General features: G+C 42.5%; 1 protein-coding gene across 6 annotated transcripts in view; it reads right to left on the bottom strand.

Annotated features, from left to right (window-relative positions):
- The window catches only part of LOC105493150 (tumor protein p53 binding protein 1), a 110,081-nt gene that overhangs the window by 4,788 nt on the left and 77,751 nt on the right, over positions 1–27,542 (bottom strand). For all 6 annotated transcript variants that reach the window (XR_011606116.1, XR_011606117.1, XM_071066987.1 and 3 more), the window contains 8 exons: positions 21,180–21,663; positions 16,071–16,223; positions 9,993–10,264; positions 9,163–9,312; positions 8,434–8,864; positions 4,383–4,574; positions 3,748–3,963; positions 1,247–1,462 (listed from right to left, as the gene is read on the bottom strand). Coding sequence is in view for 4 of the 6 variants with exons in the window: in XM_071066987.1 (XP_070923088.1) it covers positions 1,247–1,462; positions 3,748–3,963; positions 4,383–4,574; positions 8,434–8,864; positions 9,163–9,312; positions 9,993–10,264; positions 16,071–16,223; positions 21,180–21,663 (2,114 nt within the window). In the remaining 2 variants the exon portion in view is untranslated. The remainder of the gene's footprint in view (positions 1–1,246; positions 1,463–3,747; positions 3,964–4,382; positions 4,575–8,433; positions 8,865–9,162; positions 9,313–9,992; positions 10,265–16,070; positions 16,224–21,179; positions 21,664–27,542) is intronic.

Below are 27,542 nucleotides of genomic sequence, written 5' to 3'. Positions count from 1 at the left end.
TGACCATGACCACTGTTTTAATGCCATGACATGCCTCTCTGCAGAATCCTCAAAAAACTCCTAATTAGTCCTGTCCAGGAAACTCTTCAAATACCTTATTCCCACTGTGCCTATCTGACAGTTTGACAAGCTAGGTGTTGCACACACTTAACCTTGAAATCCCACCACACCACATCTACTCACTCCCACAGCCCAACTCTCCCACACCAGAGCCTGTCTACTCAACAACTCTCTGTGCACCTTCCTAATAGCATACACCTGAATTGCAACTCCCTGATCATCCTTTCCATGTCCTTGTACATATCTACACATGGCTGCAGGCAGTGAGATACAGTTTTGGTTAATTAGGAAAGAGTCATCCACGTACCTGAAATGCCAACCCTCACAGATCTCCAGCGGTGCTATTTTATGATAACCATGTTGCCTAATTCAATTCCCTCTTGCAAGACAACATTAGTCAGAACTCTAACTTGTATAACATCATTCCATCTGGACCTTTAGCCTTGACAGACACATTTAGATACTACTGTCAGTCACTTATTTATAGTGTATACATTTATATCTGCTCATTCCCTCTCCTAGATCACACATTTTTCAGACTTCTCCCCACTGCAGCCTTCACTCAAAAACAGACAACACGGAAATAAATGCAATGTACAGATTTAATTTAAGGTTAAAGAGAGGTACAAGAGTTGAAAAGGCCTGGAAGCTGTTTCTTTGCAATCACCCTGAGGAACCGGGCACCCCAAAGTCCCAGTCTCAGACCTCAGGAGAATGAACCTTACCATCCACGTGGGTTTGCTCTAGCAGATGCCCAGAGAACACAAATGGGGAAAATGGCAGGGCATTCAGACCCGATTGACTTGGATGGCTGCAGTAGGCTAAAATGACAGAGCTCTAGTCCCAAATTTGTCACTATTGTGGACATAAAAAAACAAAAAAAACCCAAAAAGTTATTTAACCTTTAACCTCTCCAAACTTGTTTCCTCATCCATAAAACAGATAAGATCTATCTCCCATCTGCCTCACAGGATTGTTTTCAGGAACCACTCACTGAGAGGAATTTTGTGAAAACAGTCTATAAACTGTTAAAAAGCAGGATACAGAGTAATTTCTATGACCAAGATCCCAGCTGCTACTTGCCTTGCCTCCTCTACATACAGCAGGGGGACCACCAGCTCATAAGTGACTGGAAAAGAAAGAAGTGCCTATATGTCAGAGCTCCCAGGGATTCCTAAGGCCTTACCCTCTTCTTCCTCACTGCTTCCTGTAGGACCATCTGACAGTTTGGAGCGGCTGGCCAACTTGTCACTGGTTGTGGCCATGGTAAGGAGGAATGCATAGCCCAGAAACAAGGTCTTGTTCAGAGGCAAAGGTCCTCTCTGCTCTTCCAGGGCAGAGGGTTCACCGGTGTTGTCTCCACTCTCACAGGGGCTCACAAACTCTCCTGCCCCCACTGCACCTGGGAAGGACAGGGGGCACAGTTACTAGGGGGATATACACCATTGCCTCGGCAAAAGCCTTAGCACCAAAAGGCCCCAGCACCAAGCATGACCTGATGGGTAGGCAATGTCCTGATGAACTTATCTGAGCCAGAAACCAAAGACCATTCCAATGGCCAACCATTCTAAATGACCAACAGCCTAAGATGAAATTTACAACAAACAAATTTACATATTTAAATTTTACAGAGTCATAATGTATACAGTGTTTTCATAAATGAAAATTAACCAAGTATTGTTTTCATATAGCCACACCAAATACTTCTGAGGTCATCTGAAGGAAGAGGTGGTTCTAATACAAAGAAATAGTAGTTGAGAGTGAAAAATGTTTGGAAATCTTCAGCCCACTTTCTCTGTCCCGTGCTCTGATTTCCCCCAGGGTATGAGATATTTTGAAGCAGACTTTGGAAAAAAAAAAAAACCCAACACTTTTTTATTACCAAGAAATGCCCCTTGTAGATAGACCGTCCCACCCCATCGCTGACCTTCACCAGAATGGTGCAGAGAATACTTGGTAATAAAGTGTTTTTACACATAGATGGTGCCACATCAAAATAGCCTGCCTCAACTGAATTAGTTTTCAACACCTGGGTAAGTAAGTGAACCAGCCAGCCAGAACACCCATGCCAAGAGTGCCCCAATAAGTCCTTGAGAAAAAAAACAGATACCTGACCTGGAGAAGCTGAATCGTAGGTTCATTAGGAGGCTAAGATGACAGACAGGTCATGCATGCCTCCCTAAAATAAAACCAGGAGCAAGAAAACAGTCTCAGAGGCAATATGATGTTATATGAACGAGGCTGGAATTAGAAGTGAAGACCAACAAAGTTTGAATCCTGACTTACTTTGTCATCTTGGGAAAGTTAGCCAACTTTTCTGTGCCTCAGAGTCTTCAACTGGAAAACTCATTCTAGCACCTATACTTCATAGGGATTATATGTGAAGTAGTATGTGTGAAGCACTGAGCGCTATGCCTCATACAGTAAATATTCAGTAAAGATTATTGTTATTGTTTTTAAATACCTGAAACACAGCAGCAGTTGGGTAGATAAGGAGATGACACAATTCAAATACTTAGGAAATAAAAGAGCTCTGGTGCCAGGACAATGTAACAATCAATGGAGTTTCATCAGTTTGCTAACCTGAGAAAGTTCCAAGGGAATGGACTGATTTTACCTCTGTAATCTCCTGAACCCATAGCAGCTGGGCCTGGGTCACAGTAGGGACTCAATGAACAACAGATGAAATGAACTCCTTTCTTAATTATTGAATGCTAGGGACTGGAAAGTGGTTGTTTCGGGGATAATGGGAAGAAGGAAGAGCACATTGAGATATGATCTTTTTTCTTTTTGAGATGGAGTCTCACTCTGTCACCTAGGATGGAGTGCCGTGGCGTGATCTCGGCCCACTGCAACCTCCGCCTCCCAGGTTCAAGTGATTCTACTGCCTTAGCCTCCTGAGTAGCTGGGATTACAGGCATGTGCCACTACGCCCAGCTAATTTTTTTTGTATTTTTAGCAGAGACAGGGTTTTGCCATGTTAGCCAGGCTGGTCTTGAACTCCTGACCTCAAGTGATCCCCCAACCTTGGCCTGACCTCAAGTGATCCCCCAACCTTGGCCTCCCAAAGTGCTGGGACTACAGGCGGGAGCCACCGCGCCCAGCCATGACCTTTCAATAGGAAGTCTGAGAAAGCTAGAGGGCCCAAGCACAAGAGAGAGGAGAGCAGAATTTCCAGGAAGATGGTGGTGCAGGCAAAGAGAAATTACACCTATTTTGAATCTGCTTACATTTCAATACTTCTCCTTTCCCTCCTAGAACCCATATAGTAGTCAAAGAATGGTGTGATCAAGTCCTGGTTTTGTTTTTTTTTTTCTGGAGACAGAGTTTCACCCCTGTTGCCCAGGCTGGAGTGCAATGGTGCAATTTCGGCTCACTGCAACCTCCACCTTCCTGAGTTCAAGCGATTCTCCTACCTCAGCCTCCCCAGTAGCTGGGATTACAGGCACCCACCACCACACTCGGCTAATTCTGGCCTTCCTATCTATCCGCACTAGAGTCTGCAGAGGATGGGGGAGGAGGGATACAGTGAGCTATCCCTGAATATCACCTGTGGGCTTGGGCAGGACCCCAACTTTATAACAGGACAGAAGGGCCACTGCCACATATTAAGCTCCATTTTTCCAGAAGCTGGCCCTGCATTCTGCCATGGTATGAAGGAAGAATGAGGCAAAAAGGAGCACTTACCAGGTTTTACGGTGGCAGACTTGCGACCTCGCTTGGCAGGGGACCGTTCCTCTTCAGAAGTGATAAGTTTTCTTTTGCCTGAGAGAACTCCCATGGAGGCACGAGGACTTTCTGTGATCTTTCGGGTAGGGGTTGTGCTGCTGCTACTGGAGGCAGTAGGGGTGGCTGGGGAGCTGACGTTACTGCGCCGTTTCCGCTTCCCTTCCACCAAATTGTCTATGGCAGGATAAGCCAAAGGTTGGTCAAATTCTATGGTATGAGGTCCTGAACTCCAAGAAGCTGGGCGGACCCTGATTCAGCTACCACAGTGTTCCTTCCCCCACTTCCCACGAGGCCAAGCAGCTTCTTTTTAAGGCCATAATATTTTTTGATCTAGTCTTTGCCATGACTGAAATGTGTTTAGTCCCCTATAGAACTGAGGAGGCCAGAAAAACCCTAAGGACTTTCTGTTCGGTACTAAGAAGGAAACAGATAAGGCAGTAGCTCTAGAAAATGACAGCTCATCACCATCTGATAAGCCACATACAGGAATAATAAAAGTTAGGGAAACATTACTGACAGGTTCAGAAACTCCCCCTCCCACTGTAAGCAGAACAGAAGCCCAAAAGCAGCTGTTCAGGAAGCAAAGGTCTTACCTAAGCTGATATCTGCTGCCTTTGTGAGAGGTGTTACTGCCTCATAGGGGCCAAGCCCATACTGCTCTCTCAGTCTGTTTCCTTGCTCCAAGGACAGGATGACAGCCATTCGCTTATACCACTTTCTTTGGCCTTCCTTTTCAATGCTGTAGTACAGTTCCCCAGACTCCTTCCTATGTCCTTTCACCACTCCTGGGGGGCAGAAAGCATAAAAGCAGCTTGCTGTTGTCTTAGGCTCCTCAGCACCCTCTCACAAGGGCTCTGCAAAGCAGGTCTGAGTCAGGGAATTGAGAGATCCAACAGTGGACTGAAGTTAGGACTTAACAAAATTCCACTTGTCAATCCCAATCAGTAACACTTAGGATATATGTAGCTACTACACTGGGATTAGGACAAGGAAAGTTTCTTGACAGAAGGTATCCTTTAGTTATAAAATAAAACTTCCCAAAGACAGCCATTATGGATTGCCGGTGGTTCAAATGATTTCCATGAAGTGAAATGGCATGCAATTCCATTACAACTTCTAAACCTTTCCTTCTTGGTTCCCTGGGAGGCTGAGTGGTAAGTCTTGAGTGAAGCTGTAGGTGAAAAATGACATCATTCTAAGAGAGACAGCATGTGTGTGTGTTTTGTCTGTGTGTGTAGCAAAATTAGAGATAGAGAGCAAAGAAAGGAAGAAACAGATCCTGCCTCTCCTACCTAATCTTCCTCTTTATTATCTACTTTCCTGCTCTGATGCAAAACCTGACGATAAGGCCTTTATGTTAGAAGGAACAAAATGTGGGATGTAAAAGGAAACTAAGCTAGAATTCAGGAGACCTGAGCTTAGGCCTAATTCTGCTGCCACCAAGCTGTGTGATCTTGGATAGGACCCATTACTAATCCTGTGAAAAAGAACACTTCTTCCTATTAATGAATAAACAATTTACAACACACACACATACTACAGCTATAGATACACACACACACACACACACACACACACACATAAACAAAAACAAGGCAGTACTATGAATAGTTTTTCATTCCTATACGGAAAGGTCCAATTTCTTCTCACCCATTAGCCTATGCTTGAATGACGAGCTAAAAGAAACCCAGAGCCTACCCCACCCAAGGAAAATAATACAGAGAAAGCAAGCCTTGGTTCTCTATCTATCCTGTGGAATCACTCCCTTTTCCCTTACTTGTTCATCTCCTCGCTTAAATCTCTATCCCCAAACTAAGTCACAGAGTCTCCCTCAAAAACACAAAGAAGCCCAAGGCCAACAATATACTTCACACTAATGAAGAGTTACTAGAACTAGAAGCAGTCTAGTGTTGACATTAGTAAACAGCCTCAAGAAATGGGACACAGAATCCCCACACCTTGACGCCACAGTTCACTCTTGTTACAGAACTTTGTCTTTAAAAGGCCAAATATGAACCCCTCAGAGTAGCTCTACACCTAAAAGAAGGAATGCATTTGATACAATGAGTCACAGTGAAAGACCCCAATCCATGTGCTACTCCCAACTGATCCCATATATAGCTAACAGTGTTATCCAGAACTAGAAGGTGAAGTGGCCCATTTAATAATGAACAAAGGGGCAAACAACAATTACTCAGAGGATTCCAAATACAAGAGAAGCCTGGATGGACTCCATAGAAAGCCATTTTTCCGGCCGGGATCAGTGGCTCACTACTATAATCCCAGCACTTTGGGAGGCTGAGGCGGGTGGATCGCTTGAGGTCAGGAGCTCAAGACCAGCCTGACCAACATGATGAAACCCCTTCTCTACTAAAAATACAAAAATTAACCAGGTGTTGTGTCAAGCACCTGTAATCGCAGCTACTTGGGAGGCTGAATCACTTGTACCCCAGAGGCGGAGGTTGCAGTGAGCCGAGATCGTGCCATTGCACTCCAGCCTGGGGGATAAGAGCAAGGCTCTGTTTAAAAAAAAAAAAAAAAGCCATTTTTTGGCCAGGCATGGTGGCTTATATCTGTAATCCCAGCACTTTGGGAGGCTGAGGCAGGCAGTTAAGTTGAGGTTGGGAGTTCAAGACCAGCCTGGCCAGTATGGCAAAACCCCATCTCTACTAAAAACACACAAAAAAGTAGCCAGGTGGTGCTACTTTTACGTACCACCAGGTGGTGGTGCGTGCCTGTAATCCCAGCTACTCGGGAGGCTGAGGCACAAGAATCACTTGAACCCGGGAGGCAGAGGTTGCGGTGAGCCGAGATCACGCCACTGCACTCCAGCCTAGGAGGCGGGGTGAAACTGTGTCTCAAAAAAAAAAAAAAAAAAAGAAAGCCATTTTTCCCCATTATATCCCAATCCGTGTTCAAAAAGTCCTCAGAAAGATGTTTTTAAATGACAAATTCAACACAAATAGGTATCTTCAAATTATTTTAGAAAACAGACAATATATTCAAAGAACTAGCACATGAAGCAATAACAACAAGCATAAACCTCTCACTATCACCAATATTACCCACTTCAAAAATAAAAAGGCGCCGTTCTTCAAACCAGAGAGTAAGTGGTAGATGTGCAGGCATACAGACACAGCACTAAAAACTTCTCCCTAAGCAAAAATATCTCAATATATCAGCCATACTCACCTGCTGGGCTCCAATCAAAGCAGGTAGTTAAGCTTTAAAAAAGAAGAGAGTATGGAAAGGGAAAAACACTAACTTTAAAGTGGAGAAGACCAGGTGCGTGGCTCACGCCTGCAAGCCCAGCACTTTGGGAGGCCAAGGCAGGTAGATCACCTGAGCTCAGGAGTTCGAGACCAGCCTGGCCAATATGGCAAAACCCTGTCTCTACTAAAAATACAAAAATTAGCCAGGTGTGGTGGGGCACACCTGTAATCCTAGCTACTCGGGAGACTGAGGCAGGAGAATCACTTGTACCCAGAAGTTAGAGGTCGCAGTGAGCCAAGATTGCGCTACTGCACTCTAGCCTGGGCAACAGAGTGAGAGAGACTATCTCAAAAAAAGTGGAGAAATCTGGCAAATACAACTTTAACCAGTGATGAAGATTAACATCATCAGTGATGTCTGTCATGTGGATACATCATCATCATCACAAACCTTCCCAGTTCCTGATAACATGAGAAGGGCATTTCACCTCTATGGCATCTTTTTTTTAAGAGACAGGGTCTCACTCTGTTTCCCAGGCTGGAGTGCAATGTCATGATCATAGCTCACTGTGGACTCAAACTCCTGAGCTTAAGCAATCCGCCTGCCTCATCCTACTGAGTAGCTAGGACTACAAGCATGTGCCACCATGCCCAGCTAATTTATGTTCCTTTTTTTTTTTTTTTTTTTTAGAGACAGGGTCTCACTATGTTTCAGGCTGGTCTCAAACTCCTGGCCTCAAGTGATCCCCCTGCTTTGGCCTCCCAAAGTGCTGGAATTACAGGCACGAGCTACCAGACCCAACCATCTATGTGGCATTCTTTTTAAAATATCCCATAACTCCAGTCTAATGAGAAAATATGAGACAAACCCAAATTGAGGGACATTCTACAAAATACCTGACCAGGACTCCCCAAAACTGTCATGAAAAACAAACAAGTCATGAAAAACAAAAGACTGAGAAATTGCCACAAATCAGAGCAGACCAAAGGATATATAATGACTAAATGCAATGTTGGATGCTGAAGAGAAAAAGAACATTATGGAAAAGCTAGTGAAATCCAAATAAAGTCTAAAGTTTTGTTAACAGTAATAAACCAAGGTTGGATTTTTAGTTTTGACAAATGTCCCATGCTAACACCAGATGTCAACAATAGGGAAAGCTGGATGAGGGTTATACGGGAACTCCACTAGCAGTACTCTGTACTTCGCAAATTTTCTGTAAATCATCTAAAATATTCCAAAATAAGTTTACTCAAAAACAAATGAACAAACAGAAAAGTCAGTGGCAAGAGTAACCAATTTTGTAGGAATGAAATTTATGACTTTAGAGACCTCAGAAAAGAACCAAGTAATATCTTGGTAATTACTAACATAACAGAGTATTGCCCCAAGGCACAAAAAAATCTCTACAAACTCTGCTTCTTTCATTACCTGCACTGAAATACTCATCCTCCGAGAGGGCCGTCACTTCAGTGTCCAGCGGAATAGGGTCACATAATAGAATGTCTTTGCCCAACACATCACATTCGTACCCATCATCAAAGAGCAATTTGTACTTCCCAGCTCCGACATCTCGCGTGATTTTCCCAGAGTAAAAGTAGCCATTGGATGACCACTTGGCTACAACACGGAGCCCTACAAAGCTGTTCCCTGGAGAGGAGGCATCTAAGCCATCAGAAGGGCCAGCAGCAGCCTGGAAAGGAATTTCTGGAGAGTCGCTACGACGCAAAGCACCAGCACCCACATCTGTTCGTCTGGTGGAGTCTGGCACTCGGGGCACGACACGGCTGAAGGATTTATCATCTGGTGACAAGTTAGGTGAAATGTCCTCTATGCCCAAGGGGCCAGGCACAGCTGTTTCTCTAAAAAGAGATAAGGGATAGGAGAAGCCAGTGAGAACAAGAACACAGAAGTACATATCTACCAATTTTCCCACTCCTTTGTCCATGGGTCTCCTCAGCCCATTCTTTGAAAACCCCATCACAGGCACGAGCCTGGTCTCTCTGTGACCTCGCTCTGATCCCTACCCACTCCCCAGTCACTATGGGCCCCTCTTCTCCCTCCTGATACCCCACAAACTCTCTACTCCCCTCTCTTCTCTCTATTCCCTTTTTTTCTGAACAAGTAATAGACTAAGTATATCTCACACTACCCAGGTACCTGGTTCCAGTGGTCCGAGAAGGTGGGCGGCCCCTTCGCCCGCGCCCACGAGGCGTGACTGGAGCCTTCCCTCCCTGTCTGATGCCAAGGCCTGCATCACCATCCTCCTCACACACTGGCGTCCCTGTCTGACTGACCCCTTTTCTAGGACTAGAGAATGAAGACAAGTTAGTCTGATAGCACCTGCTACTGAATCTTTTCTTCGCAAAGTCTCCCCGTGGCCCTCAGACTACATGACAGGCCTACATGTGCTGAGCCTTCGGGGCAGCAGGAAGCTGGTTCACACACCCACCACCAAATCTCATCCAGGGAGTGGGGCGCGTGGGATAACAAGTAAAGGACATTCTCCTTCATGTAAGTCTATTCCCTCTGACAAAGCTTCCTACTGCTGCTGCAAAAACAGCACACCCCATTTCTGCTATGCCTTCTCCTCTACTTTAGGCTCTGGACACCTGCAAAGAATAACAAAAAGCTAGGGGATATATTAAGTTGGGGCTATTATCCCAAACTTCCTGCACTCCCAGCTAAATCATAAAAAGGCTGTGGTAGGAGCATGTGCCCACCAGATGATAAATTCCCGAAAGTCCCCTCCCCTGTTACCTACATTTTCTCAGGGGCTGCTTTGCCACTGAAATCTACCTGCCACAAGGCTCCACCCTACTTCCCATGCAAACCCAAAACAGGAAGAGGGCCAGCAGTGAGGAGGGGAAGTTGATTTATCTTTAATGGAGGATGGGGGATTTCCCATTACTCCCCTTTTCCTGTGATATTAAAATGTCAGCAACCCTGCCCCTGCTGTGGTTCTCTCTCTCTGGAGACCCTGTCTGCACCTCAGTTTTCCTGGGCCTCCTCGGGAGCTGGGTAAGGCAAAATCTGCGGGTTCTGTCCCGCTGGTTTTCCCTTTGAGTGGTCCGGCTCCTTTCCCTGAGCTGCCACTGCTGTGCATAGCTGAGAGACTTGTCCCACTTGATGTGCGGTGTAAGCTGGATGCCTTGGAGGAGAAGGAGCTGATATCCCCCAGGTCACCTGAGGAGCCCCCAGTCTGTGAAGGGGAAACTTCAGTTTCACACTCCTGACACTCTACAATTGGCTCTTCAGTCTCCTGCAAGGAAAAAATAGATACAGAAGATAAAAGATGCCATAATAACACAATGCTAGTATGATGGTTGGAAAATCCTACAGATGGCACAAAGTAATTCAAAAAGGTGAGAATCAGGAGGAGACTTTCTGGAATAATGGGAATGTTCTGTATCTGTTTTGAGCAGTGGTTACATAAAATTTTCAAAAGCCACTGAACGTTTAGGATCTGTTCTTTCTTTTTCTTTTTTTTTCTCCCCCAGGTGATTCTGAGAAGAATTGTTCATTCTAATGGAACTATATTGTATCTCAATAAAATATAAAGATGGTACTATATTGGTAAGAAAGAGTTTATCTTTTTATTGGATAAGTTCACAACCTCTGGCTACCAGCAAGCATTCTAACCGAGAAGACGGAGGTAAATTCTTATCTTAGAGAAGACAGGCAAGGAGGTAGGCAGGTGAGAAGAGAACACGAGTGGTCAGGAGCCCTTCTAGGTACTTCATTAACAGTGGACAGCATTACATGTTTTGACATTAGTTATTTCCCATTACCTTTCAATAACTGATCAAGGCAATAGAAAAGTATATGCAAAAATAGGCTAAAAGGGGTCAGGTGTGGTGGCTCACACCTGTAATCCCAGCACTTTGGGAGGCCACGGCAGAAGGATTGCTTGAGTCCAGGTGTTTGAGACCACCCTAGGCAACATAGTGAGAACTGGTCTCCATATGAAAATAAAACTATTAGCCAGGCGTGGGAGTGCACACCTGTAGTCCCAGCTACTCGGAAGTCTGAGGTGGGAGGATCGTTTAAGCTTGGAAGTCAAGGCTGCAGTGAGCCGGGATCATGCCACTGCACTCCAGCCTAGGCGATAGCATGAGACCCTGTCTCAAAAAAAAAAAAAAAAGGAAAAAAAAAGGCTTAAATAGTATTACCATTTGGAAAAATGAAGGACAAAAAGGTTGTAAGTATCTACAGATTACAAGAAAGTCAAACTGGCTTTATCTCAGATGCCTACTTTGATGAATTGGTAGTAGTTGCCTGGTGCTCAGTTTTAAGAAGTCTTCTGGAGGCTAAATCCCAGACTTAGTGGGAAAAGATTCTAAGACCAATCACCAGTGTCCACCATGGGCACAGCACAGAGAAATTATAGCATGAGTATGACACATCTGCCTTCCTAGTCTAGAGTGTTTACGCAATATTATGTTAATTGCCAGAGGGGATATGGAAACGGATAAGATAGATCCTTCCGTCATAGAGTTTAGAATTCCTTTTGGGAGGCCAGACACGGTGGCTCACGCCTGTAATCCAGGCATTTTGGGAGGCAGAGGCAGGTGGATCACCTGAGGTCAGGAGTTCAAGACCAGTCTGGCCATCATGGTGAAACCCCATCTCTACTAAAACAACACAAAAAAAATAGCCGGGCATGTTGGTACACTCCTGTAGTCCCCAGGTACTCAAAAGGCTGAGGCAGGAGAATCACTTGTGAACCTGGGAGGCAGAGCTTGCAGTGAGCAAAGATCGTGCCACTACACTCCAGCCTGGACAACAGAGTGAGACTCTACCCAAAAAAAAACAATCTCCATGGGGAGACAGTATATAATGATACACATACATATATATTTACATAATACTATAAAATGATTAAATAATTATCTCTGATCCCTCCTTCTTAGAAATCTCTCCTCCTCTAAAATCCACAGAAGCACTTTTCTCTTTCTTCTGGTCTACTTCTTTGGCTACTTCTATTTATGCTTCTCTGGGTTCCTCTTTCTCTGTGTGTTCCTTTAAAATCAGTATTTCCCAGGACTCTGTTTTTATTCCTTTCCTCACTCTCATATGCTTTCCCTCATCAGTCTCACCACACTCATCCTTCCTTATCTACCAAGAATACAATGACTCAGCTTATACAAATTTCTACTAAAGGCTTCCCCTTGGATTTACCACAAACACCTGAAATTCAACAGATACAAAACAATCTATGATCCTCCCTTCATTTCTCTGCCTTCAATGAATGAATCCTAGATATCCCCAGTGCATCTCACATCTCCTACAGCTCTTTCTAGCAGAGGCTGGTTTCTTTCAGGCAAACCTCCATTCAAGAATTTTGAGATGAGATACCTCCTTGCTCCCCATTGCCATTTACAGACCATTTCTATTTCCCCACCTCCTCTCCTTCAAAACCACTATTTGCCATTTTCTTAAAACTATCTTCACCCCCTCCCTAGTTGTTATCCACTAACATTCTCCAAATCACCCTCTCTCATGCATGAAGACCTTAGCTTCATAGCCTATCTTCCCCATTTCTACTTCTGTCATCATTCTCAGTGGCCTATTTTAATTTGATATACTTCTGTTTCCACATCTGCAAAATGAGAATAATAACTGGATCTATCATAGCATAGTTGTTTAAGGATTAAATAAGTTAATTCACTAACGTGCTTAGAATAATGCTTGGCACATAGTATGTGCTCAATAAATGCTAGTCACTATCATTATTTAAGTATGGTAGTGCTTCCCAAACTATCTTCCATAGGGAAAAAACAGGTATTGCTTTAAAAAATAAGTTTGGGAAGTGCTGGGTTAACCAGAATAAAATAGGTATCCTTACTAGAGGACTTCTTAGAACTTTTAATATGGTAATACGTGATTTTTCATGTTAGTGGGGACAGGGATTAATGGCATGCTATGGTTTGAACGTTTGCCCCTACAAAACACATGCTGAAATTTAATACCCAATGTAACAGTATCAAGAAGTAGGACCTTTAAGAGATGATTGAGTCATAAGGGCTCTGCCCTCATGAATGGATTAGTCCATTCATGGATTAATGGAATTATGAGCTAATGGACTAATGAGTTATCACAGGAGTGGATTAGTTATCACGAGAGTGAGTCTGTTACAAAAACTAATTTGGTTCTCTTTTGTAAGGCCCCTGGCAATGTGATACCCTGTGATGCCTCGGGACTCTTCAGAGTCCCCTCCAACAAGAAGGCCCTCGCCAGATGTAACCCCTTGACCTTGGACTTCCCAGCCTCCTAGACCATAAGAAATATATTTCTTTTATTTATCAATTACCCAGTCTCAGGTGTTTAATAGCAACAGAAGACAGACTAAGAGAGTGTTTTGTGTTTCTCCAACTTATTTATGACCATGGAATCTTTTCCTTCCATCAAACTGTCTAAGAGGCCTGCTGTTTCCAGAAATATACTTTAGAAAGCACCATATAAAATATTAAATGGGCCTAGCACCGTAGCTCATGCCTGTAATCCCATCGCTTTGGGAGGCCAAGGCAGGAAGATTGCTTGAGAATAGTGTTCAAGACCAGTCTGGGCAACACAGTGAAACCTCATCTCTACAAAAGATACAAAAATTAGCAGGTGTGGTGGTGTGTGCCTATGGTCCCAGCTACTCAGGAGGCCGAGGGGGAGGCTCCCTTGAGCCAGGAGGTCAAGGCTGCAGTAAGCCGTGATTGCACCACTGCACTCCAGCCTGGGCAATCCAAACATAAAAATAAAAAATGTATTTTAAGAAATGAAGTAATGTGTTTAACACTTAATGTAGTGTACTAGGCAGAGAGTTTAATATGGACTACAACAGTTACAAAAATTTTCATGAAGGCAAACTGCTTTTCATAATTTCTCCAGAATAGTAATAACATGAAAAAAGTTCCATGAACAAAAATCTTTTTAAAACATTTTTTAAATGGAGATAAAGCAGTATTTTAAAAGAATTATTTCTGGGATTTGGTATACACAAAGAATAAAAAACAGGCCAGGCGCAGTGGCTCACGCCTATAATCCCAGCACTTTGAGAGGCCAAGGCAGATCACTTGAGATCAGGAGTTTGAGACCAGCCTGGCCAACATGGTGAAATCCCCTCTCTACTACAAATACAAAAATTAGCTGTGCATGGTGGCACACACCTATAATCCTAGCTACTCAGCAGGCTGAGGCAGGAGAATCGCTTGAACCCAGGAGACAGGGGTTCCAGAAGGCTAAGATGGGGCCACTGCACTCCAACCTGGGCAACAGAGTAAGACTCTGTGACCAAAAAAAAAAAGGGAATAAAAAACAATTTCTCAATGAGTGCCTGTAAAACCGATGAAATCTGAATAATCTCTGGATAGTAAAACAAACAAACAAACAATTCCTCAAACTAACATCAAATGTTATCCGACATGAAGGCCACAATAGCCCACTGAACAATAGCAATAATATATTCTATTTAATAAAACTATATACTAGAGTTTAACTCTCCCTGAGTTCAACCTCCTACATGGCCAGCAGATACAATTAAAAGAAAGTATCTGGGTAAAGGAAGAAAACAGTTGTGCCTTGCTGGGCGCGGTGGCTCACGCCTGTGATCCCAGCACTTTGGGAGGCCGAGGTGGATAAGAGCACAAGGTCAGGAGTTCAAGACCAGCCTGGCCAAGATGATGAAACTCTGTCTCTACTAAAAATACAAAAATTAGCCAGGCACAGTGGCGAGTACCTGTCATCCCAGCGACTCGGAAGGCTGAGCCAGGAGAATCGCTTGAACCCGGGAGGCAGAGGTTGCAGTGAGCTGAGATTGCGCCACTGCATTCTAGCCTGGGTGACAGAGCAAGACTCTGTCTCAAAAAAAGAAAAAAGAAAAGAAAAGAAAAAAAGAAAATAGCTGTGCCTCTTACCAACTAATAAAATGGTTCCCAGATCTTAACATATACCAACAAAGGTCCCAGATCTTTAATTCTAGAAAATTTGTCTAACCTCTCTCATTATTAGATGTAAACAAAGTCAGCATATTTTGCCATTCAATATAACAAATAGTCACTAAATGCCAATACTGAGTTGACATTTGTAACTAGTCTGTAATGAATCCCACTAAAAAACAAAGGTGCATTTCTTACCAACACGTCTATGACCACACACAGATAGTGACAAAGAACAGAATGAGTAGACATGAAAATATGTGAGAAAACACAGGTAGTTAAACACAGTGTGCTAAACTTCATTTGAGTTTCTAAGGATTTAAAATAATACATACAATCTTTATACATGAGAGAGATTTATCAATCTCTTCTTTACAGAAAAGGAAAGCATGATGGGACTCATTAACTAACCAATGGTCAAACAGCAAACCTACGGTTGGGGAAAGCTTTAGAAAGCAGGAAGTCTAATTTCTAACCCTGTTCTTCTATCTCTGGTAATAAAAAGATGAAGAAAAACAAAGTGTTGCACAGGAAAGGGGGTGGGGGTAGAGAGTCAAGAGGCCGGCGGATCACAAGGTCAGGAGATCAAGACCACGGTGAAACCCCGTCTCTACTAAAAATACAAAAAATTAGCCGGGCGCGGTGGCGGACGCCTGTAGTCTCAGCTACTTGGGAGGCTGAGGCAGGAGAATGGCAGGAACCCGGGAGGCGGAGCTTGCAGTGAGCAGAGATCGCGCCACTGCACTCCAGCCAGGGGGACAGAGCGAGACTCCGTCGCAAAAAAAAAAAAAAAAGAAATGTGGGGTTGGGGACAATGGCTCATACCTCTAATCCCAGCACTTTGGGAGGCCAAAGAAGGAGGATCACTTAAGCCTAGGAGTTCAAGACGAGTCTGGGAAACACAGTGGGACCTTCTCCCTCCAAAAAATAAAATTAGCCAGGCTTGGTGGTTCATGCCTGTAGAACCAACTACACGGGAGGCTGAGGCAGGAGGATCACTTGAGCCTGGGAGGCAGAGGCTGCAGTGACACAAAATCATGCCACTGCATTCCAGCATAGGTGACAAAGTGAGACCCTGTCTCAAAAAAAAAAAAAAAAAAAAAAAGAAATTTACCACACAGACTCAAGAGTATATATTACCTCAGTTACTTTTCTTTCTACTTCTGTTCCATCCACATAATACACATCTGTAATGACACGAGTGACAAGTGTGCGTACTTCCCGGATTGTTCTCATGTGACGATGTAAGACATGGCCATGGGGAGGCTGAGGCATATCAAACTCTTCTTCTCCCTATGACAGAAGATAGAGAACATGAGCACAGGTCTCACTGCAAGCTGTCAAAATCACAAATCTTATGCTTCATGATGAGAACTGTTTAGAGGTTCCATGAATCTAGTGTGACAGAATCTTCCAACTGTTTTGTTTTATCCACCTATAGATAAGACCAGGGATGGATCAGTTGTACAGCCAGAGGCTAAGAGAAGTTTGTATGAGCATGACCTAAAATGACCTCTTTTTGTCGAAATCAAAATCATTACACCTAGTACTTATATCTATGGACATTTAGGTGAACCTTTGACCCCTAAAAGTTCATTATTTTTAAACCATATTTCTTCTAATTCTGATGCTACCTTGCAAATGAGTAAACAAGCTAACATTTAAATCAACAGCTCTTTTTTTTTTTTTTTTTTTTTGAGACGGAGTCTCGCTCTGTCACCCAGGCTGGAGTGCAGTGGCCGGATCTCAGCTCACTGCAAGCTCCGCCTCCCGGGTTCACGCCATTCTCCTGCCTCAGCCTCCCGAGTAGCTGGGACTACAGGCACCTGCCACCTCGCCCGGCTAAGTTTTTGTATTTTTAGTAGAGACGGGGTTTCACTGTGTTAGCCAGGATGGTCTCGATCTCCTGACCTCGTGATCCGCCCATCTCGGCCTCCCAAAGTGCTGGGATTACAGGCTTGAGCCACCGTGCCCGGCAATCAACAGCCCTTTAGATAAAAGGAATGCACTCTTTAATCTTTTACATAAAACCAGAATGATGTATCTGTTAATCTCAGTTTATGTGTTTTCCCTGTATTAAAGTGAAAACCACAGTTCATTACCTAAAACAATGTATACACTGATCTCTCCTAGAATTAAATATAAAATATTTCATCTATTCCAAAGAACAGATTATGACTAAAGAGTTGAGCTAGTGTCCAGAAATGGAAAAATTAGCAAATTAAGATTTTATATCGGCCGGGCGCGGTGGCTCAAGCCTGTAATCCCAGCACTTTGGGAGGCCGAGACGGGCGGATCACGAGGTCAGGAGATCGAGACCTCCTGGCTAACACGGTGAAACCCCGTCTCTACTAAAAAATACAAAAAAACTAGCCGGGCGAAGTGGCGGGCGCCTGTGGTCCCAGCTACTCGGGAGGCTGAGGCAGGAGAATGGCGTAAACCCGGGAGGCGGAGCTTGCAGTGAGCTGAGATCCGGCCACTGTACTCCAGCCTGGGCGACAGAGCCAGACTCAGTCTCAAAAAAAAAAAAAAGATTTTATATCTAGTTCTACTACAAGAATAATGTAGGGCTAAATAAGACCCTACATTTTTATGATAACTATATTAAATAATAATACTTAGGCGGACTGAGCTTCTTTCATTCAAAAAACATTAGGCAAATATTTATCAAACAACTTAAGGGTGCCAGGTACTATACTAGACAAATAACTGCTGGAAAATTCAGGACAGGTAAAATTCATTCAACACTTCTAAAAAAATTCAAAGGCATTATTTCTTATTTACAAAAACAAAAAACTAATAACTACTGCTATTCAAAAGAATAACTGAGTTAACTTATATAGTATCCAGCTTCATTATTTCTTGTTCATAATTTTCTATTTACAGACAGCCCGAGTTCATACTTTACTCAGATCTGGATAATTTTTAGAGGATAACTTCTTAGCAAATTAGATCTTAAAGCCCTATTTACCACCTCTAATCATTAGTTAGTTTGAGACTTTCGGCCTTTATTATCTGGGACCTGCCTGTGGCTAATAAAAAGTGCTAGAATTTCAGTCCTGTATTTCTGAAAAAATACATGTTTTCTAATAACAACTGTATCACATTTTTTCACATCTTTATCCTCCCTCCTACACCCCACTGGCTCTGTAATTCTGAAGAGAAATTGCACACTTTTGCCTCTCACCTTATCTCCCCTCAGGTAGGCTGATTTTACTTTCAGCATTCACTATCAAAGTAGTCAAGTCTTTAAAAAGAATTATACATACAAATGCAATAATGGTAATTCTGCATTTTTTTCCTGACATGTGGTAGTAATTTACCAAAAGCTTTCAGTAATTTATTGGAATAATCCCCACTCCAGTTTCAACCTGGAAACTGGCAGAGGTGAAATATTTGCTAAAATGGAAATATGTAAATTATGTGAATAGTTATAAGTAATATCAAAGGCATGGAATGCTACTCATCAAATTATTCAAAATAGTTCTACATACACAACTCTGTCTAATGAATGGTTAAAGCACAGGTCAGTCCCACCTCAATCATCAGGGTACCCACGCATGGGAACTGTGACAGCCTGAACTTCCTGCCTGCACACACAATCAGACTATTCCCCACTACAGAGAAAGTCTAAAAGGTTTTAGGGCTTTACATATTCCTGAAATGCAGCCAAGAAGCTTCCCCGTATTCTTCCAATTACAACAGCCATACGAATGATCACTGCAAGACAGACATTTAAGCGTGTCTGAGAGAATAAGGAGAAAAGGTAAAGGGGGCAGGTAAAAAGAAAGCTATGCTTATTCTCTTCAAATACTTTTCTGAAAAGAGGTGTCTGTAAAATAAAAAAAAATTGATGATCTTACCACCATTAAGGGAAGGAAACAAAATGAAAATAAAACCACACTTTCCCTTCCACCTGGTTCCATGTTCTTTTTGACATATAAATGAAAATTTCAGGAGTATCAAAGTAGGCTGCCTATGCTTTTCCACTAGCACTAGCCTATGTCCTATCTACAATGAAGGGGATTTTTAAAAAGCACTGACACTTGGAAAACTTGCATACAGCCTTTCTCATTTGCTAACCTCTCTTCAAAAGATGGCACACCAATTTCAATTTCTGTTATTCTATACACCATCTATATATTTTTAGTATGGTAAAATCTGCATAACATAAAATTTAGCACTGTCTTGAACACAATGCTCATGCCATATGTACCATAGGTGTTCAATAAATAAGAACTGTATATTATGTTTACAAAACAAACAACTTGGACAATTGGAATGAGAGGCACATCAATAACGAAGATTTCCTAAGTAGATCCCAAATGAAGATAATCTACCACAGCAACTGAAAAGACAGTTTGACCACTACAATATCTCTGATTATCTGAGGGAGATATGTGCCAAGACCCCCAGTGGATGCCTGAAACTGCAGATAATATCAAACCCTATACACTACGTTTCTTCCTATACATACAGACCCATAATATTTATAAAACAGGCACAGAAAGAGATTAATAACTAATAATAAGATAAACTATAACAATATACTGTTCACAATTTCATGGACAGATTTGTTCTTACCATAGATTTTAGTAACTTCAGCATATGATTTTTTTTTCTTTCCTTATTAAGACCTTTTACCTTTTCACTTAGAGGAAGCACTTTATGACTTCTCTGGCATATTCAGATTGTCGGCATCACTACTCTCAAACTTTGGGGTGAGAGTAAAACAAGGGTTACTTGAGCACAAGCAATGCAATACCATGACAGCTGATCTGATAACCACGACAGCTACTAAGTCATTAACAGGCAGGGAGCATATATAGCACATGGATACGCTAGAAAAAGGGAGGATTCATATCCTAGCCAGGACTAAGAGGGGCAGCACTTGATTTTATCACGTTACTCAGAACAGCACACAATTTGAACCTTATTATTTCTAGAATTTTCCATTTAATATTTTTGGACTGCAGCTGACCATGGACAACTAAAACCACCAAGAAAAAGAAACCACTGATGAGCGGAGACTACTGTTTACTAGTAACTTCCGAATTTTCTCTGCCATGGATCCCACTCTGCCACTCAATGAAATGTTGTGAACTTCTATGTATTTGTTAACACATACATTTCTACAACTTCTTTTTATCTACTCAATTTTTTTTTTTTTTTTTTTTTTTGAGACAGAGTCTCGCTCTGTCACCCAGGCTGGAGTGCAGTGGCCGGATCTCAGCTCACTACAAGCTCTGCCTCCCAGGTTTACGCCATTCTCCTGCCTCAGCCTCCCAAATAGCTGGGACTACAGGCGCCCGCCACCTCGCCCGGCTAGTTTTTTGTATTTTTAGTAGAGACGGGGTTTCACCGTGTTAGCCAGGCTGGTCTCGATCTCCCGACCTCGTGATCCGCCCGTCTCGGCCTCCCAAAGTGCTGGGATTACAGGCTTGAGCCACCATGCCCGGCCTACTCAATTTTTTTTTTAAGAGACAAGGTCTCACTATGTTGCCCAGTCTAGTCTCAAACTCCTGGGCTCAAGTAATCATTCCACCTGGGCCTCCAAAAGTGCTGGGATTTCAGGCATGTGCCACCATGCACAGCCACCTACTTAATTTTTACTAGTACCAATACTTCCCCACTCTATTCCCTGGAACCTGGTATTCCTCCAGCCTCACTTTCATCAGCCCCAATCCTTTTCCTCACATTAGCTTCTAGTTTAGCTTCTCTTCTGCAGTTCCCAGTCACCTGGGGACTTTTCCCCATCTCTCTCTATTCCTGTTACCATTCTTTCTGTTTCATATACTGAAATACACTATTCTTCATGCTGCCTCTTTCCCCTTTACCTTCTACTCTCTGAATTCCTGAGAACCATGATGAAATAGACTTAAGGGAGAAAAAATTAGATCTGATGGTTAGAAGGGAAGATAAAAAATTATGGAGAAGGAAATGAGTGAATGTAGAAGAGTATTACAGGAATAAACCCAGGCTGAATCTCTGGCTTTCTCCTCCAGTAAAGACCTACCTAAAAAACTGTAGCAATACTACATTTTCCCTAAAAGACTATCTAATGACTATAGCTACCCACAATTTCACTACCATATCTATATCTTGGAAAAGTTGTTTTTGTCTTTTAATCACTGTTCTGTCCAAAACGTTCAAGAATTGTCATTAAGTAGACATGCCACAACTTAAATTCTCTGAGAATCCTGAAAGTCAAAAACAGGGCCTCTGATGTACCCTAGTATGTTCTCTCACCTGGCTATGGAGCGACTCTGTATCATCCCCAGAAGCACTGACTGGTTTCTCACCACTCCCCCTCTCAGTCTGAACTGTGGCATCTTGCTTTCCACAGCTCTGGTCCACTGTACTGGTCCCCTGCTCACACACATTCTTTATAGTCTGGGTTGCTGCTGAAACAGTTTCTGGGACCCTCAGGGAACACTCCATGGTTTGGACTCCTATGTTATTTTGGCTGGGCCTTTCAATCAAGGCCTTACTAGGATTTTCCTGATTAGTATTCCGTCCTTCTTTCTGGTCTTCTAGCACATCTGTCACCATTGCCTCTCCTTGAGGACTGGATGGCCCTTGTATGACCATCTTCTGGGAAGCAGGAGAAACAGGGTCCTTGACAGGACTAATGGGCTTCATAGGCTGTTGACTCTGCCTGATTGTATGGTCACCCTCCAATTTTTCTTTCTCCTCTTCTCCTTGAGAACTTGGAAAGTGGAGCAAGTTCCCCCTGAAAATGCAACATATAAAGAAGCCATGTCAATTAAGCAAGTGTATGTGTGAATGTGTGTGTGTGTGCGTGTGTGTGTGCAGTGGCAAGGGGGGAGCCATATTTTGACAATTTGAGAAATATAAGGAAGGGAGAAATTCAGGTAGTCAAGCATTATCACCTTTGGAGGCCTCTCATTATAATTTCACTCCTGTAAAAAACATAACGGTAGATTGGAATAATTCCACCATGATGATAAAAGAGTCATAAAATTTCTTCCCATCACTAGCTATGAACTCTGAAACTTGATGCAGGAAAATGAAGTAAACAAAAAGATGTAAACCCATTACTGAAGTCATAGACAATGAAGGGCAACTTAGAGATCTATTTTGAAAAAAGATCAATTAGGTCAAGATGTCTTATCTGGCCTTATGAATGGTTCTAACATTCCTTAACTGACTCCTAACATTCTAGATACTGTTTATCCCCCCGACCAATATTTTTAGGACAGAAAATCTGATTTATAAAGGATAAAGCTGTAGGTAGATTCTAGTTTTGTCAGCTATACTGATATATCTACAACTAAACATTTCAGAGTGAATTGTTTCTCAAAGACAGTTCTCAAGATATAGCCAATTACTTTTCATAAGTCATCCCATTTGGGTATCAGTGATTTGTTCCTTTATTCCACAAGCATTTGCTGAATGTGTCCTACAAACCACATACCATGATTTCTGAAGTGACTATGAGCTTTCTTAAATATCCCTAACAGGCCAGGCGTGGTGGCTTACACCTGTAATCCCAGCACTTTGGGAGGCCAAGGTGGGTGGATCATGAGGTCAGGAGATCAAGATCATCCTGGCTAACACAGTGAAACCAAGTCTCTACCGAAAATACAAAAAATTAGCCGGGCGTGGTGGTGGGCGCCTGTGGTCCCGGCTACTCGGGAGGCTGAGGCAGAAGAATGGCGTGAACCCGCGAGGTGGAGCTTGCAGTGAGCCGAGATCGCGCCACTGCACTCCAGTCTGGGCGACAGACCGAGACTCCGTTTCAAAAAAAAAAAAAAAAAATCCCTAACAATTCTCCAGAACAAAAACATCCAGGCTAACTCCAAGTCAACAGAAATTTGACGTTCATGTCTTATTCATTTTTATATTTAAAACACCTAACTCACAGCTTAATATAAAATAGATGCTTAATACATGTACTTTGAACAGAAGACTAAATGTTCTCTGAATCAATTAATTGTAAAATCTACTCAGATTAAATCAACATAATGCAGTTTTAGGCTCCATTACATGTACAACAGCCAGAATAAAGATAAAAGGAATCCATTCTGAACTGACCAAGCTAAGACCACATCTGGAATATCTGTTTCAGTTCTGGGCATGACAGTTTACAAAGCATAAACTGTAGATAAACCCAGAAGGTAACACGAAGGATGATAAGGGGCCTAGAAACCATGTCATATGTTGATTTAAGTATGTGGCCAGAAAAAGAGTTGGGGCTGTCTCCTATTTGACAGAAGCTCTTATCCTTAGGATCTCAGCTTTCCTAGGTAGATACAGTAAAGGAAGCAGGAAGTGCTCTTCAGGGATTGCTCTGCTCTAGATCTTGAAGGAAAAGGAAAAAAGTTTCTGAGGTTTCTATATTGTTTATCTCAGCCTACCAGAACAGGAGCTCAAAGAGGGATTTGGAATAGAGTTCTAGCCAAGAAGAGCTTAGTATATATACATTTGGTCGTTACAGTTTGTGTCCTATCCCTCAGGAACCTCAACTGAATGAAAATATATGGTCCAATGAAGAAGAAGTAAGAACATGACCACCAGGAGACACCTACCATGAGTAGCACTTACCTTTTATGAGGTTTATAAATGTTCATATATGTAAGATATTGAGCACAGCAGATAATCAATATTAGATGTTTAAGACAATGCAATTAAAGAGACTTAGTTCACCTTCAGTATCAACTAAATATTCATATTTAAATCTTTAAGACATCTAACATACCAATGGCTGAGCAAGGAGGAAAGGATTCAAAAGCCAGAAGAGCCAGGACTCGATTTTAGGAATTCAATTATTGTTGTTTCCTATCCTAAACAAGCTTATAAATTTTATCTCATGCTACAGACTAAATGTCTATGTCCTCTTCACCCCAAGACTCATATATTAAATCCTAACCCCCAAGGTGATGGTATTAAGAGGAAGAGCCCTCATGAAGTGTCAGTGCCCTTAAAAAAGAGACCTCAGAGAGCTCTCTTGCCCCCAGCTGCCATGTGAGAACAGCTGTCTATGAACCAGGAAGCAGGCCCTCACCAGACACCAAATCTGCCACTGATTTGATCTAGAACTTCTCAGCCTCCAGAAATGAGAGAAATAAATTATTTTGTTTATAAGCTACCTGGCCTATGGCAGCTTGTTGTAGCAGCCCAAAGAGACTAAGATACCTCAGAAGCTATTTATTCAGGTTAGAATATCTGAATGGAATTTTACTTCTACAGCAATTCAATAAATTATAAGAAGTGCCGTACCTCTGTCCCTCTCCATTAGTTCCAGCTATGCAATTCTACTCTGGTCACTATATACCAGACTTAGAAACTGATGCTAAGAAAGTAAATTTTAGGCTGGGCACAGTAGCTCACGCTAGTAATCCCAGCACTTTGGGAAGCCAAGACAGGTGGATCACCTGAGGTGAGGAGTTCGAGACCTGCCTGGCCAACATGGCAAAACCCCATCTCTACTAAAAATACAAAAAAATTAGCCAGGCATGGTGGCGTACACCTGTGGTCCCAGCTACTTGGGAGGCTGAGGCAGGAGAATCCCTTGAACCTGGGAGGTGGAGGTCGCAGTGAGCCAAGATCACCCAACTACACTTCCAGCCTGGATGACAGACCAAGACTCCATCTCAAAAAAAAAAAAAAAAAAAAAAAAAAAAATTAATCCAAATTGAAATAGGAAAGAATACATCTCCATATTTAACAAATGTCTAACTATTCTACTCTGAGTGTAGCTATGTTTATGAGGCATCTGGAATCAAATACAGCTAGATCCCCAGGTCTCTGCTCCACCAAGGTTAAACAGTATCACCAACATCTTGGCACCTCTATTTTAAAATGCTTTAATAAAAAAGCAAGGCAATTCAATGACATCAATAAATTCAGTAATAGCTGGGTCATTACTACACCACTTTTAAAATCACATGATTTCAGATCATCTGATTCCCAAGAATATCAACAAGCTCACACTTATTCAGAATGCCCATTTAAAGCATTGACATATTTATTTTAAATATTTCTTTCAATAATGAACATAGAAATTTAGAAATTATGCTACCTATTACTTTTTTTTTTTTTTGAGACAGAGTCTTGCTCTGTCACCCAGGCTGTAGTGCAGTGGCACCATCTTGGCTCACTGCAACCCCCACCTCCAGGGTTCAAGTGATTCTCATGCCTCAGACTCCAGAGTAGCTGGGACTACAAGTATGGACCACCCCACCTAGCTAATTTTTGTATTTTCAGGAGAGACGGGTTTTTACCATGTTGGCCAGGCTGGTCACTAACTCCTGGCCTCAAGTGATCACCCCTCCTCATCCTCCCAAAGTGCTGGGATTACAGGCGTGAGCCACCCCATCCAGTCTTTTTTTTTTTTTTTTTTTTTTTTTTAAAGACAGAGTCTGGCTTTGTCACCCAGGCTGGAGTGCAGTAGCACACTCTTGGCTCACTATAACCTCCACCTCCTGGGCTCAAGCCATCCTCCCACCTCAGCATCCCAAGTAGCTGGGACTACAGGGATGCACCGCCAAACCTGGCTAATTTTGTACTTTTGTAGAGACGAAGTTTCACCATGATGCCCAGGCTGGTCTCCAACTCCGGAGCTCAGGACATCCACCCATCTTGGTCTATCAAAGTGCCACCTGGCTAAATCATGCTACTTATATCACTATTAGTGATATACCTACTGACAAAATATTATCACATTGTCTAATTAGAAAATCACTGAATTTTAGAGGTGAAAGATACTCATTTCATAATGAAAATACAGGTTCTTTTCCATTGCCATTACTTATTTCTCTACACTAAATATAAGAATCATATATTCCATACAAGATACTTTTTTTTTTTTTTTTAAAGACACGGTCTCACTCTGTTCCCCAGGCTAACATGCAGTGGTGAGACCACAGCTCACTGCAGCCTTGACCTCCCAGGTTCAACCGATCATCCCACTTCAGTCTTCCAAGTAGCTGGGACCACAAGCGCATGCCACCACATCCAGCTTTTTTTTTTTTCTTCTTTTTCTTGGTACAAACAGGGTCTCACTATGTCACCCAGGCTCATCTCGAACTCCTGGCCTCAAGTAATCCTCATGCTTTGACCTCCAAGTGCTGGGATTACAGGGGTGAGCCATCGTGGCTGGCCGCCTCCTTAATTATTTATATAGAGAAAAAGGGCCTGTAACTCAAAACTTTTTTCCTGCCTCAGAACTGTTCTAAGAGATTATGGAGTAAATAAATTTTGGGGCTAAGCACAGTGGCTCGTATCTGTAATTCTAGCACATTGGGAAGACGAGGCAGGAGGATCACTTGAGCCCAGGAGTTTGAGACCAGCCTGGGCAACATACTGAGACCTTGTCTCTACAAAAAGTTTAAATAAAAAAAAAATTAGCCAGACACAGCAGCATATGCCTGCAGTCCTAGCTACTCAGGGGGTTGAGGCAGGAGGATTGCTTGAGCAAAATCGCTTGCACAAAAATTAGTTTGAGGCTGCTGTGAGCTACTACTGCACCACTGCACTTCAGTCTGGGTGACACAGTGAGATCCTGTCTCTAAAAAGAAAAAGAAATTACGGAAAAATTAATTCCATCAAGTCTGAAAAACTTTAAATTTGGGATGTTAAACATCTCATATTTTGCTCTGTGGGAGACTAAGGAGAAATAAAAAGTCTGTTAAAAGTAAACATGATTTCCAAAATAAGAAAAACTAATCTAAGAAATGCAGAATTACATAAATTATTTTCATAGGTAGGGCACGGTGGCTTACACTTGTATTCCTAACACTTTTGGATGCCAAGGTGGGAGGACTGCTTGATCCCAGGAGTTTGAAACCAGACTGGACAACACAGTGAGAAGCCATCTCTACAAAGAATAGAAAAATTAGCCTGTATGGTGGCATATGCTTGTGGTCCTAGCTAGTTGGGAGGCTGAAGCCCAGGAGGTAAAGGCTTCAGTGAGCCATGTTCACGCCACTTCACTCCAGCCTGGTGACAGAATGAGACCCTATCTCAAAATAAATAAATACATTTATGAAGACAGTAATTTCAAATTGATACAACTGGCAGATAAAGACAAAAATGTGTATCTATAAAATATTTAACAAAATTTCTCATGATAGCTCATGAATCCATCCATAATACATCATAGTCCCACAAGGTATAAAAAAAAAAAAGGTAAGCTAAGCTCACAAAATAGTAGCAGTACATCTTAGTCTGTTTTCTGCTGCTATAACAGAATTCCCACTAGACTGGGAAATTTATAAAGAAAAGAGATTTACAGGATTTGGCTCATGGTTCTGAATGCTGAAAAGTCCAAGGACATGGCACCAGCATCTAGATGGCCAGCTGGTGAGGGCCTTCTAGCTGCATCATAATACGACGGAAGGCATCACATGGTAAGGGTGCATGCAAGAAGGTGGAAAGAAGGCCAAACAGACCCTTCAGTCTTTTATAATTAACCCATGCTCACCGTAACGGCCTTGATGCATTCATATGGGCAGTGCCCCCATGGCCTAACCTCTTTTTAGTGTGCGTGTGGTCAACTTCTGTAGCTTTATACCACTAATTACCTCTCAACACTGTTGCACTGGGGGTTAAGCTTCCAACACATGCCACATTCAAACCATAGCACAG

The sequence above is a fragment of the Macaca nemestrina genome, chromosome 7 (genome assembly GCF_043159975.1).
Source record: "Macaca nemestrina isolate mMacNem1 chromosome 7, mMacNem.hap1, whole genome shotgun sequence".
Taxonomy (NCBI): Eukaryota; Metazoa; Chordata; class Mammalia; order Primates; family Cercopithecidae; genus Macaca; species Macaca nemestrina.
Note: the sequence above shows the minus strand (reverse complement) of the source record. Positions and strands in the feature narration are given on the sequence as shown.